The 18,111-nt window shown below is 45.0% G+C and overlaps 1 protein-coding gene across 1 annotated transcript; it reads right to left on the bottom strand.

Annotated features, from left to right (window-relative positions):
* Positions 1-1,013: 1,013 nt before the first annotated feature.
* On the bottom strand, positions 1,014-11,184 carry LOC127569641 (tubulin alpha-1 chain-like). Its single transcript, XM_052014444.1, has 4 exons — positions 11,114-11,184; positions 5,697-5,919; positions 2,819-2,967; positions 1,014-1,988 (listed from the first exon to the last, which is right to left on the bottom strand). Exons 1-4 carry the CDS (start codon positions 11,114-11,116, stop codon positions 1,014-1,016), a joined length of 1,350 nt encoding a protein of 449 aa, XP_051870404.1. The 5' UTR covers positions 11,117-11,184.
* Between the last annotated feature and the right edge of the window lie 6,927 nt (positions 11,185-18,111).

Here is an 18,111-nt window from a genome sequence, read left to right as displayed (position 1 = left end):
ACTCTCTCTGTAGCTGTGACACTTTACTCTGTACTGTTGTTTTTTTTTTAATACCTGTACTACCTCAATGCACTCTGTACTAACTCAATGTAACTGCACTGTGTAATGAATTGACCTGTAAGATCGGTTTGCAAGACAAGTTTTTCACTGTACCTTAGTACAAGTGACAATAATAAACCAATACATCAGGAAACATTTTCCATAAACAGCAAGAGGGGTGAATATGGGACAAGGTCAATTGAAAGTTGCTAAACCAAGATTAGATTCTGCAAGGGAATGGAGTGTTATGGAACCAAGATGGATAAATGAATTTGAGATGGTGCCCAACATCAATGCAAATTAAGCGTACATGGATTATGATGTTGCCAGGACTAGAAGTCTCGAGTTATAGGGAGAGGTTGACCAGGCTAGGTCTTTATTCCTTGGAATGTAGGACAATGAGGGGTGACCTTATAGAAGCGTTTAAAATGATGGGAGGCGTAGATAAGGTGGATGAAAACAGTCTTTTCTCCAGGGGAGGGGAGTCCAAAACTAGGGGGCATAGGTTTAGGGTGAGAGGGGAAAGATTTAAAAGGGACCTGCAGGGCAATTTTTTTTCACCCCCACACAGAGGGTGGTGAGTATATGGAACAAGCTGCCAGAGGAAGTGGGTGAGGCAGGTACAATAATATCATTTAGAGGCACTTTGATAGATACATGGAGGGAGGGCAGGACTTTGAGGGATACGACTGAATGCAGGAAACTGGGACTAGCTGGGTGGGCACCATGCACTCGTTGGGCCAAAGGGCCTGTATACAATGTTGTATTGCTCTATGACTGCACCTACTTCAAATGTATTTGCAATCAGTTAATGTTTCTATCACATCAGCCTCTCATCTACACAGTAATAGAAAGGATCAAGTTTTAGACACATACAAGTCACAGATGGCTGGCATTTGGCAAGTAGAATTTATTGATGAAACTATCTATTTCAATAACCACATTAAATCAATTAGAAATCCTGCAGCTTGACTTCAGTATTCCACATCATCTTCAACTTCTGCTGTACTGTCTGTTCCAACCTCTTCATAATCCTTCTCCAAGGCTGCCAGGTCTTCCCGGGCCTCAGAGAACTCTCCCTCCTCCATCCCCTCCCCAACATACCAATGCACAAAGGCGCGCTTGGCGTACATCAGGTCAAACTTGTGGTCAAGACGTGCCCAAGCTTCAGCGATGGCAGTGGTGTTGCTCAGCATACACACTGCACGCTGCACCTTGGCCAGGTCCCCACCAGGCACCACGGTGGGAGGCTGGTAGTTGATGCCAACCTTGAAGCCAGTTGGGCACCAGTCGACAAACTGGATGCTGCGCCTGGTCTTGATGGCTGCAATAGCAGCATTGACATCTTTCGGCACCACATCACCCCGATACAGCAGGCAGCAAGCCATGTACTTGCCATGGCGAGGGTCACACTTGACCAACTGATTGCCTGGCTCGAAGCAGGAACTGGTGATCTCAGCCACGGACAAATGCTCATGGTTAGCTTTCTCAGCTGAGATCACTGGAGCATATGTCACCAGAGGGAAGTGGATTCGGGGATAAGGCACCAAATTAGTCTGGAATTCTGCTAAATCAACATTCAGAGCTCCATCAAAGCGAAGAGAAGCTGTGATTGATGACACAATCTGACCAATCAGCCTGTTTAAGTTGACGTAACCTGGATGTTCAATGTCAAGGTTCTTCTGGCAGATGTCATAGATGGCTTCATTGTCAACCATGAAAGCACAGTCTGTATGTTCCAGTGTGGTGTGGGTGGTCAGAATTGAATTGTAGGGCTCCACCACAGCTGTGGAAATCCTTGGAGCTGGGTAGACTGAGAACTCCAGCTTGGACTTCTTGCCGTAGTCAGCAGACAGACGTTCCATCAACAGAGAGGTGAAACCAGAACCGGTACCACCACCAAAGCTGTGAAACACCAAGAAGCCTTGAAGACCAGTACACTGGTCACTCTGGGGATAGAAAAAGCACCTCAGTTACTTCAACAACATTCTTATTATCTAGGTTAAGTTTTGGTTTCCTCATGGGGGTTCCTGTTCTTTTCCAAGGAGGCATCATTCAAAATGGATCCTCAAATGCAAACAGCATGTTCAGAGGCATCAAGGCAAGTTTCAAGGGCTCTTGGTCCCCAACCCAGATAAGCAAAGCCAGTTTTAAAGTGCCTGGGTAGAAATCACAGAATTAGAATGATTCAACATAGGGAGCCACATGGGACATCTTCTGATCCGATTCTGAGTAGCATGTCCCACCATGAACCATGATCAAACCTGGGACCTGCCTAACCTGCATTGCACAATGAAAACCCCAGGCTCCAATTCCTTCAAACACTTGCTTTTGCAACATCATGGCTTACTGTTGAAGGCATGTCAGGAGGAAGGGCTTTGGACATATGACCAATGAAAAATTGATACATTAATCTGACCAGACTTCATGGAGTCAACAATCAGTATCTGGTGTGCCTTATAAGATATCTTTATTAGTCATATGTACATCAAAACACAATGAAATGCATCTTTTGTGTAGAGTGTTTTGGGGGGCAGCCTGCAAGTGTCACCACGCTTCTGGTGGTGATATAGCATGTCCACAACTTCCCAACCCATATGTCTCTGGAATGTGGGAGGAAACCAGAACACCCAGAGGAAACCCACGCAGACATGGGGAGAACGTACAATCTCCTTACAGACAGTGGCCTGAATTGAACCTGGGTCACTGGCACTGTGAAGCATTATGCTAACTGCTACACTACCATGCACAATCCACAAATGAAAAACCAGTATCGTACCAATTTACGAATCCTGTCCAAGACAGAGTCAATCAGCTGCTTGCCGATGGCATAGTGGCCACGGGCATAATTGTTGGCAGCGTCCTCCTTCCCAGTGATGAGCTGCTCAGGGTGGAACAGCTGTCGGTAGGTACCACTACGGACCTCATCTGGAAAAGGCAGGGCAACAAATTAATACTCATGATATTCAATACAAATTAATATTTCACTTCTCTTATTGTGACACAGGACAGGGTTATTCCAGCAGTTGTGCAAAGGAACTGGGACATTATGTTACAGTTGTACAAGTCATTGGTGAGGCCACACTTGGAGATTTGCGTACCGTTTTGGTAACCCTGTTATGGAAAAGGCAGGTCTGAACTCTTTCAAGTTTAACCAAGATTTACAAGGATGTTGCCAAGATTAGAGGGCCTGAATTATAGGGAGAGGTTGGCCAGGCTAGGTCTTTATTCCTTGGAACGTAGGAGAATGAGGGGTGATCTTATAGAAGCGTTTAAAATTATGAGAGGCAGAGATAAGGTGGACAGTAACAGTCTTTTCCCCAGGGTAGGGGAGTCCAAAACTAGGGGGCACAGGTTTAGGGTGAGGGGAAGATTTAAAAGTGACCCAAGGGGCAATCTTTTCCACCCTCACACAGAGGGTGGTGAGTATATGGAACGAGCTGCCAGAGGAAGTGGGTGAGGCGGGTACAACAGTATCATTTAAGAAGCACTTGGATAGGTAAATGGAGGGGCGGGGCTTGGAGGGATATGGGCCGAACACAGGAAATTGGGACTAGCTGGGTGGGCACCATAGTCAGCATGGACTGGTTGGGCTGAAGGGCCTGTATCCTTGCTATATAGCTCTATGACTGTGTGCCAGCTTCCATCCCTTTGTTGCTGCTGCCTGTTGAGTATTTCCAATATTGATTTTATTTTGCTAGATTCTGGACACTTAAAACAGTACAACTGTATTGCAAATAGGATTAAAAACTATTCAATGTGCACAGTCCAAATGGAAAACAGGGAATGCCATAGTTCTTGGCACAACCCAGACATGTTTGGCATTTGTGTTGTGCACCATACAAATATATAGTCTCACCAATTAGTCCACAATTAACTTGCCCACCTTTACTACATACTCATTACCTACCCCCTCACCTAGCAAGAACCTAGATTGAAACTTATGAGCTCAACCCCAAGATTTTTGGAAGGGATCCAGAGTTACATTATGCAATCAGACATTCTTTTAAATCTTAACCCCAGTTATGTCATTTCTTAACCTACAATGCTCAAGTAAACTCCTAACTATGCATTGCATTCTCCTTATAACCCCACAAATCTGTGCTACATCTCCAGGGGAATGTATCTCTGACACCCCTCTCCCCTTTCTGGATCTCTGCCTTCATCTCCAGAGACAGATTAACCAGAGACATTTATGATCCCACTGATTCCCAGTTACCTGACTACTCCTCTTCCCACCCTGTCACTTGTAAGGACGCCATCCCCTTCTCCTAGTTCCTCCGCCTCATCTGTTCCCATGATGAGGCTTTCCACTCCAGGACATCAGATGTCCTTCTTCCCCCCCCCCCCCCCCACCCCGTGACCAGGGTTTCACTTCCATCATCAATGCTGCCATACCCATATCTCCTCCACTTCCCACACATTTGCCCTCACCCCCCTCTTCTTCCACTCCCCCAATGTAACAGGGACAGGGTTTCCCTTGTCCTCACCTACCCCACGAGCCTCCACATCCAACACATCATTCTCCACAACTTCTGCCCCCTCCAATGGGATCCTACCACCATGCACATTTTCCCCTCACCCCTCTCTGCTTTCCACAGGGATTGCTCTCTCCACAGCTTCCTGGTCCACTCGTCACTCCCCACCAATAAGCTCCCTGGCATTTATACCTGCAACCGCACCAAGTGCTACACCTGTCCCTACACCTTCTCCCTCACCACCATTCAGGGACCCAGACAGTCCTTCCAGGTGAGGCAGCACTTCACCTGAGTCCGAGGGTGTCATTTATTGCATCCGGTGCAGCCTCCTGTACATCAGTGAGACCCGACGCAGATTGGGTGACCGCTTTGTCGAGCACCATTGCTCTGTCTGCCACAGCAGCCAGGACCTCCTGGTGGCCATCCACTTCAATTCCACATCCCACTCCCACACTGACATGTCTATCCACGGCCTCCTCTACTGCCACGTTGAGGCCAGATACAGGTTGGAGGAACACACCTCATATTCTGCCTCGAGAGTCTCCAACCTGATGGCCTCAACATTAATTTCTGTAACTTCCAGTAACCCCTCCCCTTCTTTTTCTCCCCCTCCCCAACTCCTGTCCTTCCCACACCTTAATGACCTGCCAATTTTCTCTATTCCATGGTCCACTGCCCTCTGCTACCGGATTCCTCCTCATTCAGCCCTTTGCCTCTTCTACCTATCACCTCTCAGCTTATTATATCTTCTCCCCCTCCCACCTACCTACCTTCCCTCTCACACCTGGACTCACCTATCACCTGCCTGTATTTCTCCCCCTACCTTCCATTCTGCCCTCTTCCTTTCCAGTCCTGATGAAGGGTCTCAGCCCGAAATGTCGACTGTTTATTTCCCTCCATAGATGCTGCCTGACCTGCTGAGTTCCTCCAGCATTTTGTGTGTGTTTTGCTCCAGATTCCAGCATCTGGAAAATCTCATGTCTCCAAGGGAATTCTTGCTTGGTTTAGGTAGATTCTGGTTGCCTCTCCAGCATGGTTGAGGAGAGTTACAAACACAAGCTGGGCAGGAAATCAATTTTAATCAAGCTTAAAACTATCTGACATCCCTTGTGTTAGGAAGCCTGCTAAAAATTAAAGACTTAAGACATTAGGATTCAATAATATTGGAGCATTTATTACCGATCACAGAGGGCTCCAAGTCCACAAAGACAGCCCTGGGCACGTGTTTTCCAGCTGTTGTCTCACAGAAGAAGGTGTTGAAAGAGTCATCCACACTCCCAGTGCTTCTGCCGTCTGGTTTATAGCCATCAGACTGGACACCATGCTCCAAACAGTACAGTTCCCAGCAAGCATTGCCCATCTGGACACCAGCCTGACCAATGTGGATGGAGATACATTCACGCTGCAGGAGTGGATTAGAAAGAGAATGAGGAATTAGAACACTTGCAAGATCCTGCTCGTCTAAAATAGTGCAGCAATCCATTGTCAAAACCATCCTGACATTCTTCCTTGTGTTAAGAAGTTCATTCTCACCATTCACTAGTAAATGTTTCTCCTATATTAGAGTCATACAGCACAGAAACAGGCCCTTCGGCCCAACTCGTCCCTGCTGACCATTGCCGAGCAAGCTAGTCCCACCTGCCTGTGTTTGGCCCAACCCTCTCCTGTCCATGTACTTATCTAGATGGCTTTTAAATGATGCTGATGTGCCCACCTCAACCACCATTTCTGGCAGCTCATTCCAAATATGCACCACTCTTTGCATGAAGAAGCTGCCCCTGATGTCCCTTTTAAATCTCTCCCCTCTGATCTTAAACCTATGCCCTCTTGTTTTTAGCACCCCCTCCCTGGGAAAAAGACTATGTGCTTTCACCCTATGCCCCTCATGATCTTATACACCTCTATCAGATCACCCCCCAATCTCCTACGTTCCAGGGAATTCCTTAGTGGAATTCATTGATAAGGGCAGGCATGGTAGTGTAGCAGTTAGCATAACACTATTACAGCACCAGCAATCTGGGTTTAATTCCAGTCAGTCTGTAAGGAGTTTGTACATTCTCCGTGTCTGCATGGGTTTCCTCCAGGTGCTCCAGTTTCCCCCCCCACATTACAAAGACATACGGGTTAGGAAGTTGTGGGTATGCCATGATGGCGCTGGAATTGTGGTGACACTTGCAGGCTGCCCCCAGAACACTCCATTTAAAAGATGCATTTCACTGTGTTTCGATGCATCTTATCTGATATTTATATTGATGACCTTTAGTTCAGTGTGGGAGAAACAAATCTCTACATCTACTGTCAAATCACTGGGGAATTATCCTGCTAACACCCTTCCCCCTGAAAGTTAAATAAAAGTTGGGAAAACTACAACACAAAAAGATGGTGGAATCTACTCATAGACCTGATTAAGTTTTCCACAAGGGACTAGCAGGTTGCTAAACCTTGCTGTGCATGGTGAACTGCTCACATCAGAAACTAGCAGCCTGGTTTACACAACCACAACTGGTTTATACAGCTTCAGTGGAGGCTGAGGGGTGATCTGTTGGAAGTGTATAAAATTATGAGGGGCATAGATAGAGGGACAAGCAATATCTTTTTCCCCATTATTGAGTGATCCAGTACCAGAGGGCATGCATTTAAGGTGAGAGGGGGTAGGTCCAGAACAGACACGAGGGGTACATCTTTTACTCAGAGTGGTGGATGGCTGGAATATGTTGCCTGATAAGGTGGTGGAGGCAAATTCACTGGGGGCTTTTAAGAGGGGCTTGGATGGGCACATGAATGAGAGGAAAATGGAGGGATATGGGCATTCTGTAGGTAGGAGGGATTAGCTATGTCAGCACAACATTGTGGGCCGAAGGGCCTGTTCTGTGCTGTACTGTTCTATGTTCTATGAAGAAACATGGAGATGCAAGGGACTGCAGATGCTAGAATCTAGAGCAACAATCTGCTGAAGGAACTCAGTGGGTTGAGCAGTGAGGAATGTTTCGGGCTGAAATCATGCATCAGGATTGAGACTGGAGAGGGGAAGCAGCCAGTGTAAAGAGAAGGGAAGTGGTGAGACAGGAGCCAGAGGTGATTGCACAGATGGCTACTCAGCTAGTGATCACACACCCAAACCATTGGGCAACTAAGGTAAAGAACAACAGGTAGAAGTCTCAGCACTACAGTCAGAAGCAGGTGAGCTGTAATCAGAGGGAGAGTTGACCCAAGAAAGTCCTGTTCCTTTGGCAGGGACAGATCAGTCACATATGACAGTCATCAGACAACAATTCCCAAGCACATTTCCTGGCCCGAGAACATCCCAAAGAATTTTATAGCCAAAGGCAGACTTGAGGTACTCCTTGAAGCATTCAAAATGAGAAGATCCAGGATCCTTAGAGATTTGAAGATTGATATTAACCATGATGGCTGGAAGACCTCCCAGCTCTTAAAACATTCATTACCCCATCCTGGCCACTCAACTGGAGATGTCAAATTCTGGTTATTGCTTTGAATTTAATCTTGACAATGAAACCAGTTATCTTGTTGTGCTGCCACATTGCTTGCAGGCAAAAATAAACATGTTCATGTCTGGGACAATCCACGAAGAAAAGAGCACAGTAACTTTTCAGGACAACTTGAACATTCAGTTTTCACTTTAGAATTCCAGCAAGAATTTTGCTTTGGTACTACTGTTTTACACAACACTTAAATGGTTTAAAAAGGTAATTTCAGAACAAGATCAACCCAAGCAAGGGGCTCAGTAAAAATGTTGTTGGTTAAAAAGGAACTGTGCTAAAATTAAACTTTGCACTAAACTGTCTACAGTTCCGACAACCATACTTTCAGAAGTACACCAAGTCCTTGGAAGTGACGTAAACAAGTTCAATGGAACAAGGGCCAGGAGAAAAGGACTTCAACCATCTGGGGAGGCTGGAGAAACAAGTTGTTTTACAGAGCAGGGGGTGGATAGATTAGGAATCCAAAAGTTATTCAGAATTGAGAGGTTTTGACAGAACAAGGCTATTTTTTCCTTCTGACAGCTTAGTACAGCAACTGTTCTGCCCAAGGCCACAAGAAACTGTAGGGAGTTGTGAATGCAGCCCAGTCCATCACAAAAACCAGCCTCCCCTCCATTGACTCTGTCTACACTTCCCACCACTTCAGGAAAGCATCCAACATAATCAAAGACCCCTCTCACCCTGGTCATTCTCTTCTCCCCCCTCCCAAAAGCTTGAGGGCATGTACCACCAGGCTCAAGGACAGCTTCTATCCCATTGTTATAAAACTATTGAACAGTCCCCTCAGGTGATAAAGATGAACTCCTGCTCTCTCAATCTACCTCATCATGGCCCTTGCAATTTATTTGTCTGCCTGCACTTTCTCTGCAATTGTCACACTCTATTCTGCATTGTTTGTTTTCTTTCCCTTTTGTACCACCTCGATGTACTTATGTATAGAATGATTAGTCTGGGTGGCACAGAAATAAAAGCTTCTGACTGCATCATGGTACATGTGACAATAATAGACTAGTAGGACATGAACTGGGACACCTGAAGAAGGTTGAGGAATCAAATCTTACAGGGATTTGTACATTTACAGCACATTTGTAGTAGGATGCAGGGGAAAAACAGATGCGAGACTCAAGAACAACTCAGAACCAGGACAGGAATAAGCTGAATGGCCCCTCATGTTTATATAAAAAAAACAAAGAGTAAGCACCCCTTTTTGAAATGGTAACTCAACAGCAAAATTGTGTTTTTAGTGCAATTAAAACATCCCTGGCCTTCAAATCATTATGAACTTGTTATCATGGAAGATAGCTGCCATCCATGTCACTTATAAATAAATGGAATGCCAAAATGGATTTGTATACACAAGTGCAAGTATTTAGATTTGTACAAGACATCAAAACCTCTGCAGTCATTTAACTTCAATCTGATAAGATTAATTTAAGTCTTTGCCTCCAGTTTCAAGTTTACAACTGTCTGGTGGAAATTCTCTATTCAATCCACTCCCACCCAGAAGTAGTCTATTTGCTGCATTTGGCATAATGGGAACAAACTGTGCACAAGGATTAAAAACATTGCATGGTGTAAAAATACTGCAAACTGTATCAAAAAAATGGCTCAGATCTGATGATTTTAGCCTCCACTCAAATGTAGGCTGACACTCCAGTGCTGCTTTTCAGAGGCGACTTCAAACCAAGGCCTTGTCTATTCTCATGAACATAACTCCATGGCACAATTTCAAAGAGGCAGTCATGTTCTCTTCAGTTTAGTATACAATATTTAGTCTCAAACCAACATTTCTAACATTGTTTATCATAATGATTATTTGTAGGAACCAGCTGTTGATAAATTGGCTGCCACGTGTTCTAATATCATGAAGACGCTAGTTAGCAAAATACAAGGACATTCTGAAGTGAATGTGTAAGCCTTAAGATAGTTCAGTGTTATTGTCTCCTAATACAGGGCAAGGATTCTGAGAGGCAAATGATGTGGTTCAGGGACAAGGACATATATAGTTAGAAAGGATGTTAGTTCCTTAGGTCAGGTTGTCAGCTTATAGAACAGCACAGGATAGTACAGGCCCTTCAGCCCACAATGTTGTGCCAACCTATGTAAGCCTACTCTATGATATGTCTAACTCTTCACAGCCCATAACCCTCCATTTTTTCTACAATCATGTGCCTATCTAAGAGCCTTTTAAATATCTCTATTGTATCAGCCTCTACCACCACCCCGGCAATGCGCTCCAGGCACCCACCACTGTGTCAAAAACCTACCTCCGACATCTCCCCTAGACTTTCCTCCTGTGACCTTAAACAGATGTCCTCTGGTATTGGCCATTGCCACCCTGGGGAAAAGGTGCTGGCTGTCCACTATCTATGCCTCTCAATCTTATACACCTCTATCAAGTCACCCCGCATCCTCGTCATTTTTGACCATTGCAACTAACATTTCTCCATTTAAACATTAATTCTATTTGACCCCCTTCCAATTTATCGTCTAACTTTAACCCCCAAATATTCCCCAGTAACACAGTACATTACAAGATAACAAACATAATTTAACAAACTTAAATTATATAACTTACACAAGCAAAATAAACATAATGACCAGAGACAGAATAAATGTATAGCCCAAGGTAGCATTATTAAGATCAGTTCAAGAACCTGATGGCAGTGGGGAAGAAGCTGTTGTTGAACCTTGAGGTGTGGGTCTCCTGGCTCTTGTGCCTCCTGCTTGATGCCAGCAATAAGAGGGCATGGCCCAGGTGGTGGGGGTCCCTGGTGATGGATGTCACTTTCCTGAGACATCACCTCTTGTAGATATCCTCAATGGTGGGGAGAGCAGTACCCATGAAGGAACAATTCTGCCCCTTCATTGTTCCCCCTGGCTTCCACAGACATGCAATATCATCCACACTCAACCATCCCACCAAAAAAAAAATCACACACTCTTCTTTAACGGGAGACAATTCTTGAAGCAAGGATGCCTCCATAAAACACCAGCTCAGATCCACAACTAGATTGAAAGATTTCAAATATTCTTCCAGTTTTAATAGTTTAAAAGATCTGGGGCACACTAGACTTTTTACAAACCACTCACCATTTTATGTTTTTCTTTATTTCCCTCGCTCTAAACAGGCTGAGACAAGACTTATACAAAATGTCCAAAAGTAGGGCAAGATGGAAAGAGAATAAACAACAGACTTTCCCGAGACCCTATTTATGCAGCTGCTCACTGTGCAAGTTGGGGATTGGTTAAGAAATAAGTGATTGCAATCAAGAAAATTACAACCTGCTGTGTTTGCATACCTTCCAGTTCTCTGCTGGTGTCTCTTATCATTCTGTACCAGCTCTTGTATTTATCAGTCTCCCCTTGGCTTTCTCTTTCTATGACTGTGTGTTCACACTCAATATTTCTAAAAGAACTTCTGTTCCTTTTTAAAGGTACATTTATTTTTTATACCTTACTTATATTATTAATATTAATATAGAAATTGCAAGTTTCTATAATGTACAGTGGAAAGCCTTCTGAGGGGTTGCAACACAGCCTGGTATAGAAACTCCAATGTACAGGATTGAGAGAGGCTGCAGAGGGTTGTAGACTCAGCCAGCTCCATCACGGGCACAACCCTCCCTGCCATCGAGGACATCTTCAAGAGGTGGTGCCTCAAGAAGGCGGCATCCATCACTAACGACCCTCATCATCTGGGACCTGCCCTCTTCTCGTTACTACCATCGGGGAGGAGATACAGGAGCCTGAAGACCCACACTCAATGATTCAGGAACAGCTTCTTCCCCTCCGCCATCAGATTTCTTAACGGTTCATTAACCCATGAACACTACTTCATTATTCTTTCAATTTGCACTATTTATTTATGTTATAATTTATAGTAATTTTTATGACTTGCACTGTACTGATGCTGCAAAACAACAAATTTCATGACATGTAAGTCAGTGATAATTAACCTGATCCTGAATATAATGTGTAACCAACAGAATAAAGAGATATTATTATATCCTCACACTCAGGGCACCACTGATAAGCTTGATGTTTATAGTCCATAATTTAATAGCAGTCTGTGATACATTATTGTCTTGTTGAACAATGAAGAGTTGACCCCGTAGGTTAGGGGCTAGAGACACATACACTGGCCAGACTGGGGAATGATGCAAGAATTCCTTCTCTTAGAGTCATAGAGTTATACAGCATGGAAACATGCCCTTTGGCCCTACTTGTCCAAGATGGTTATCTCCCCTCGATTCTTTCAGTCCAGATGAAGAGTCTCTATCCAAAACATTAACTGTCCATTTTCCTCCACAGATGCTGCCTGGCCCGCTGAGTTCCTCCAGCTGTTTGTTTTTTTGCACCAGATTCCAGCATCTGCAGTCTCTTGTGTCTCCAAGAAGCCTATCTAAGCACCATCGACGGCACCTTCAAGAGGCGGTGCCTCAAGAAGGCAGCATCCATCACTAAGGACCCTCATCATCTGGGACCTGCCCTCTTCTCGTTACTACCATCGGGGAGGAGGTACAGGAGCCTGAAGACCCACACTCAATGATTCAGGAACAGCTTCTTCTCCTCCGCCATTATATTTCTGAACGGCCCATGAACCCATGAACTACCTCATTATTCCTTTTTTTTGTGCTATTTATTTATTTTTGTAAGTTATAGATTTTTATGTCTTTGTACTGTACAGCTGCTGCAAAACAACACATTTCACGTCATGTGTCAGTGATAATAAACCTGATTCTGATCCTGCATTTGGCCCATATTCCTCTTAACCTTTCCTATCTAAATGCTTGTCCAAATGTATTTTAAACATTATAATTTTACTCACCTCTACAGCTTCCTCTGGCAGCTTGTTCCATATACCCACCACCTCTGTGTGAAAAACTTGCCTCTTAGGTCAATTTGTTGGGGATTTAACTTGTAAGGTATTTTTCTTCAAGCTGACAAATATAGCCAGAGGGAACCCTGCATCTCTCCCCACCATTGTTTTACTGAACACAAAGACCAGGGATGATAATATGCATTTAGAACAGCACAGATACAGGCCCTTCAGCCCACCATGTCTGTGCCGACCATGGCATTTCGAGAAGCATTGGCTGATTAGGGACGGTCAGCATGGCTTTGTGAGGGGTAGGTCATGTCTCACGAGCCTGATTGAATTCTTTGAGGATGTGACAAAGTACATTGATGAAGGTAGAGCAGGGGATGTGGTGTACATGGATTTTAGTAAGGCATTTGATAAGTTTCCTCATGGAAGGCTTATTCAGAAAGTCAGGAGGCATGGGATCCAGGGTAACTTGGCTGTGTGGATTCAGAATCGGCTCACCCGTAGAAGACAGTGGGTGGTGGGAGATGGAGTGTATTCTGCCTGGAGGTTGGTGACCAGTGGTGTTCCGCAGGGATCTGTTCTGGGACCCCTGCTCTTTGTGATTTTTATAAATGACTTGGATGAGGATGTGGAAGGGTGGGTTAGTAAGGTTGCTGATGATACAAAGATTGGTGGTGTTGTGGATCGTGTAGAATGTTGCTGTAGGTTACAGCAGGAGATTCATAGGATGCAGAGCTGGGCTGAGAAGTGGCAAATGGAGTTCAATGCGGAAAAGTGTGAAATGATAAACTTTGGAAGATCGAATTTGAAGGCAGAATATAAAGTTAAAAGCAGGACTCTTAGTGTGGAGGGACAGAGGGATCTTGGGGTCCATGTCCATAGATTCCTCAAGTTTGCCCCGCAGGTTGATAGGGTTGTTAAAAAGGCATATGGTGTGTTGGCCTTCATTAGTCAGGGGGGTTGAGTTCAAGAGCCGTAAGGTAATGTTGCAACTCTATAAAATTCTGGTTAGACCACACCATAGAGTATTGTGTTCAGTTCTGGTCACCTCATGAAAGGAAGGATGTGGAAGCCTTAAAGATGGTGCAGAGGAGATTTACCAGGATGCTGCCTAGATTGGAGAGCATGTCTTATGAGGATAGGTTGAGCAAGGTACGGCCTTTGAGCAAGGAGGATGAGAGGTGACTTGATAGAGGCGTACAAGATGATAAGAGGCATAGATCAAGTGGATAGTCAGAGACTTTTTCCCAGGGCGATAATGGCTAACACAAGGGGGCATAATTTTAAGGTGATTGGAGAAAGGTGTAAGGGGGATGTCAGAGGTAAGTTTTTAACACAGAGAGTGGTGGGTGCGTGGAAAGCACTGCCGGCAGAGGTGGTGGAGGCAGATACATGAGGGACATTTAACAGTCTCCTAGATAGGCACAAAAATGATAGAAAAATGGAGGGCTATGTGGGAGGAAAGGGTCAGATGGATCTTAGAGCAGGATAAAATGTCGGCACAACATAGTGGGCCGAAGGGCCTGCAATGTGCTGTGATGTTCTATGTTTTATGTCCTATGTTCCTAAGGTCCTGCCATTTATTTTTCCACCTACATTTGGCCTCCCAGAATGTAGGGGAACTGCGAGACAAGTTTTTTTACACAGAGCACTAGGTGCCTGGAACGTGCTGTCGGGTGGTAGTGGAAGCAGTTATGAGAGTGGCGTTCAAGAGGCTTTTAGATAGGCACATGAATATAGGGAATGGAGGATATGGATCATGTGCAGGCAGAAGGGATTCATTTTAGCATCATACTTGACACAGATATGGTGGGCCAAAGAGCCTGTTCCTGTGCTGTACTGGTCTATGTTCTTGTCGGATTAAACTGCATCTGCCATTTCTCTGCCCATATCTCTAACTGATCTATATCCTGCATTATTCTTTGACCACCTTCTTCACTATAGAGAACGCCACAATTTTTATGTTGTCTGAAAACTTACTTATCATCCTATCTATATTTTCATCCAAATCATTTATATATATCATGAACAGCAGAGGTCTCTGCACTGACCCCTGTGGAACACATTTTGCCTCACAGAAATATTTCGGGGAAAAAAACTGACACCAGACCGTGTAAGGAGATATTAGGGCAAACGGTCAAAAGCTGACAACAAAAAAATGTGTTTTTTTTAAAGATTGTTTTAAAAGAGAGTAGGGTATTTAATACTTCAAGGAGGAACATCTAAAACTTGGGGCATTGGATGCTGAAGACACAGCCCATTTCATGTGGGTGTGAGGGATATACAAAAGGCCAAAACTGGAAGATTGTTGAGATCCTGATTGGCCTTAAAGTCGAAGGAGGTCTCAGAGGTAGAGAGGGACAATGCCACAGAGGGATTTAGAAACAGTGAGGCACCTCAGGAATCAGAGCCAAAGTGATATCTTAACTTTCTCCCAAAGGATCTGCCCATTCCCTCCTTCACGCCTGCTCCATCTTGACTATCTCAGCTGATTGGCTCAAGCCCTTTAGAAGTGTCCCCATTGTAGCAATCTGTCACCTCGATAGGGAAACAGATAGAAGGTTCTGTGGCAGTAAGCATGAATCCCGGATGGTATGTTGCCTCCCAGGTGCCAGGGTCCGGGATATCACTGATCAGGTCCACAGGATTCTAGAACGGGATGGAGAGCAGCCAGAAGTTGTGGTTCATGTTGGTACCAACGACATAGGTGGGAAGAGGGATGAGGTCCTGAAAAGTGAGTTTAGCGAGCTAGGCAGAAGGCTGAAGAATAGGACCTCGAGGGTAGCGATCTCAGGATTGCTGCCAGTGCCACAGGATAGTAAAGGGAGGAATAGGAGGAGATGGCTGAGAAGTTGGTGCATGTGGGAGGGTTTTAGATTTTTAGATCATTCGGATCTCTTCTGGGGAAGGTGGGACCTGTACAGAGAGGACAGGTTACACCTGAACCTGAGGGGGACCAATATCCTTGCAGCCAGGTTTGCTAGGGTGGTTCAGGAGGGTTTAAATTAGATTGTGAGGGGGAAGGGAACCGGAGGAGTAGGTCAGTTGAAAAAGGGGATGGGGAAAAGTCAGATCTGACAGGTAGAGAGGCTTTGAGGAAGGAGAAGCAGAGTACAGGCTATAAAAGTAGTGAAGTGGATGGGCTAAAGTGCATTTACTTAAATGCGAGAAGCATCAGGAATAAGGGAGATGAACTGAGAGCTTAGATTAGTACATGGGACTATGATATTGTGGCTATTACAGAGACATGGCTGACATCAGGGCAGGAATGGATATTGAATATTCCTGGTTTTCAGTGTTTTAAAAGGGATAGGGAGGGGGGCAGAAGAGGAGGAGGGGTGGCAATATTGGTCAGGGACACTGTTACAGCTGCAGAAAGGGTAGATAGTGTAGAAGGATCCTCTCTAGAGTCAATATGGGTGGAAGTTAGGAACAAGAAAGGAGCAGCTACCCTCCTGGGAGTATTCTATAGGCCCCCGGGTAGCAGTAGAGATACTGAGGAGCAGATTGGGAGGCAGTTTTTGGAAATTTGTGAAAATAACAGAGTTATTATAATAGGAGACTTCAACTTTCCAAGTATTGATTGGCACCTACTTAGTGCCAAGGGTTTAGATGGGGTACAGTTTGTTAGGTGTGTCCAGGACAGATTCCTGACACAGTATGTTGACTGGCTGACTAGAGGGAATGCCATATTAGATCTAGTTTTAGGTAATGAACCGGGACAGGTGACAGATCTATCGGTGGGTGAGCATTTGGGGGGACAGTGACCATTGCTCCATAACCTTTAGAATTGTCATGGACAGGGATAGGAGCAAAGAGGATGGGAAGATATTTAATTGGGGAAAGGCGAATTATGAGGCTATAAAGTGAGAACTTGGGAGTGTAAATTGGGGTGACATTTTTGAAGGGAAAAGTACTATGGAGATGTGATCGATGTTCAGGGATCTTTTACAGGGTGTTAGGGATAAATTTGTACCGGTGAGGCAGAGAAGGAATGGCAGGGTGAAGGAACCATGGGTGACGAGAGACGTGGAACAACTAGTTAGGAAGAAGAAGGCAGCAGACATAAGGCGTAAGCAGCAAGGATCAGACAGGGCTCGTGAGGAATATAGAGTAGCAAGCAAGGAACTTAAGAAAGGGCTGAGGAAAGCGAGAAGGGGACATGAAAAGGCTTTGGCGAGTAGGGTTAAGGAGAATCCCAAGGCTCTTTTCTCGTACATGAAGAGCAGAAGGATGGCTAGGGTAAAGGTAGGTCCGATTAAAGACAAAGGTGGGAGGATGTGCCTGGAAGCTGTGGAAGTGGGCGAGGTTCCCAATGAATACTTCTCTTCAGTATTCACCAAGGAGAGGGGTCTTGATGATGCTGAGGACAGTGTTGGTGAGGGTAATGTTCTGGAGTATGTAGATATTAAGAGAAAGGATGTGTTGGAGTTGTTAGAAAATATTAGGACAAATAAGTCCCCGGGGCCTGACGGAATATTCCCCAGGCTGCTTCATGAGGTGAGGGAGGAAATTGCTGAACCGTCGGTTAGGATCTTTGAGTCTTCATTGTCCACGGGGATGGTACCGGAGGATTGGAGGGTGGCGAATGTTGTCCTCTTATTCAAGAAAGGTAGTAGGGATAGTCCAGGGAACTACAGGCGGTGAGCCTTACGTCTGTGGTGGCTAAGCTGTTAGAAATGATTCTAAGAGACAGGATCTATGAGCATTTAGAGAATCATGGACTGATTAGGGACAGCCAGCATGGATTTGTGAAGGGAAGATCTTGCCTCACAAACCTGATAGGGTTCTTTGAGGAGGTGACCAGGAAGATTGATGAGGGTAGTGCAGTGGATGTGGTCTACATGGATTTTCGTAAGGCGTTTGACAAGGATCCACATGGTAGGCTTCTTCAGAAGGTCAGAGGCCAAGGGATCCAGGGAGGCTTGGCTGTGTGGATTCAGAATTGGCTTGCCTGTAGAAAGCAGAGGGTTGTGGTGGAGGGAGTGCATTCGGATTGGAGGGCTGTGACTATTGGTGTCCCACAAGGATCGGTTCTGGGACCTCTACTTTTTGTGATATTTATTAACGACTTAGATGAGGGGGTGGAAGGGTGGGTTGGCAAGTTTGCAGATGACACAAAGAGTGGTGGTGTTGTGGATAGTGTGGAGGGCTGTCGAAGCTTACAGAGGGATATTGATAGGATGCAGAGCTGGGCTGACAAGTGGCAGATGGAGTTCAATCTGGAGAAGTCTGAGGTCGTACACTTTGGAAGGACAAA

Source organism: Pristis pectinata, chromosome 1 (assembly GCF_009764475.1).
Source record: "Pristis pectinata isolate sPriPec2 chromosome 1, sPriPec2.1.pri, whole genome shotgun sequence".
In the NCBI taxonomy this organism is placed as follows: domain Eukaryota; kingdom Metazoa; phylum Chordata; class Chondrichthyes; order Rhinopristiformes; family Pristidae; genus Pristis; species Pristis pectinata.
The sequence above is the reverse complement of the archived record's forward strand: the minus strand, read 5'-3'. Positions and strand labels throughout refer to the sequence as shown.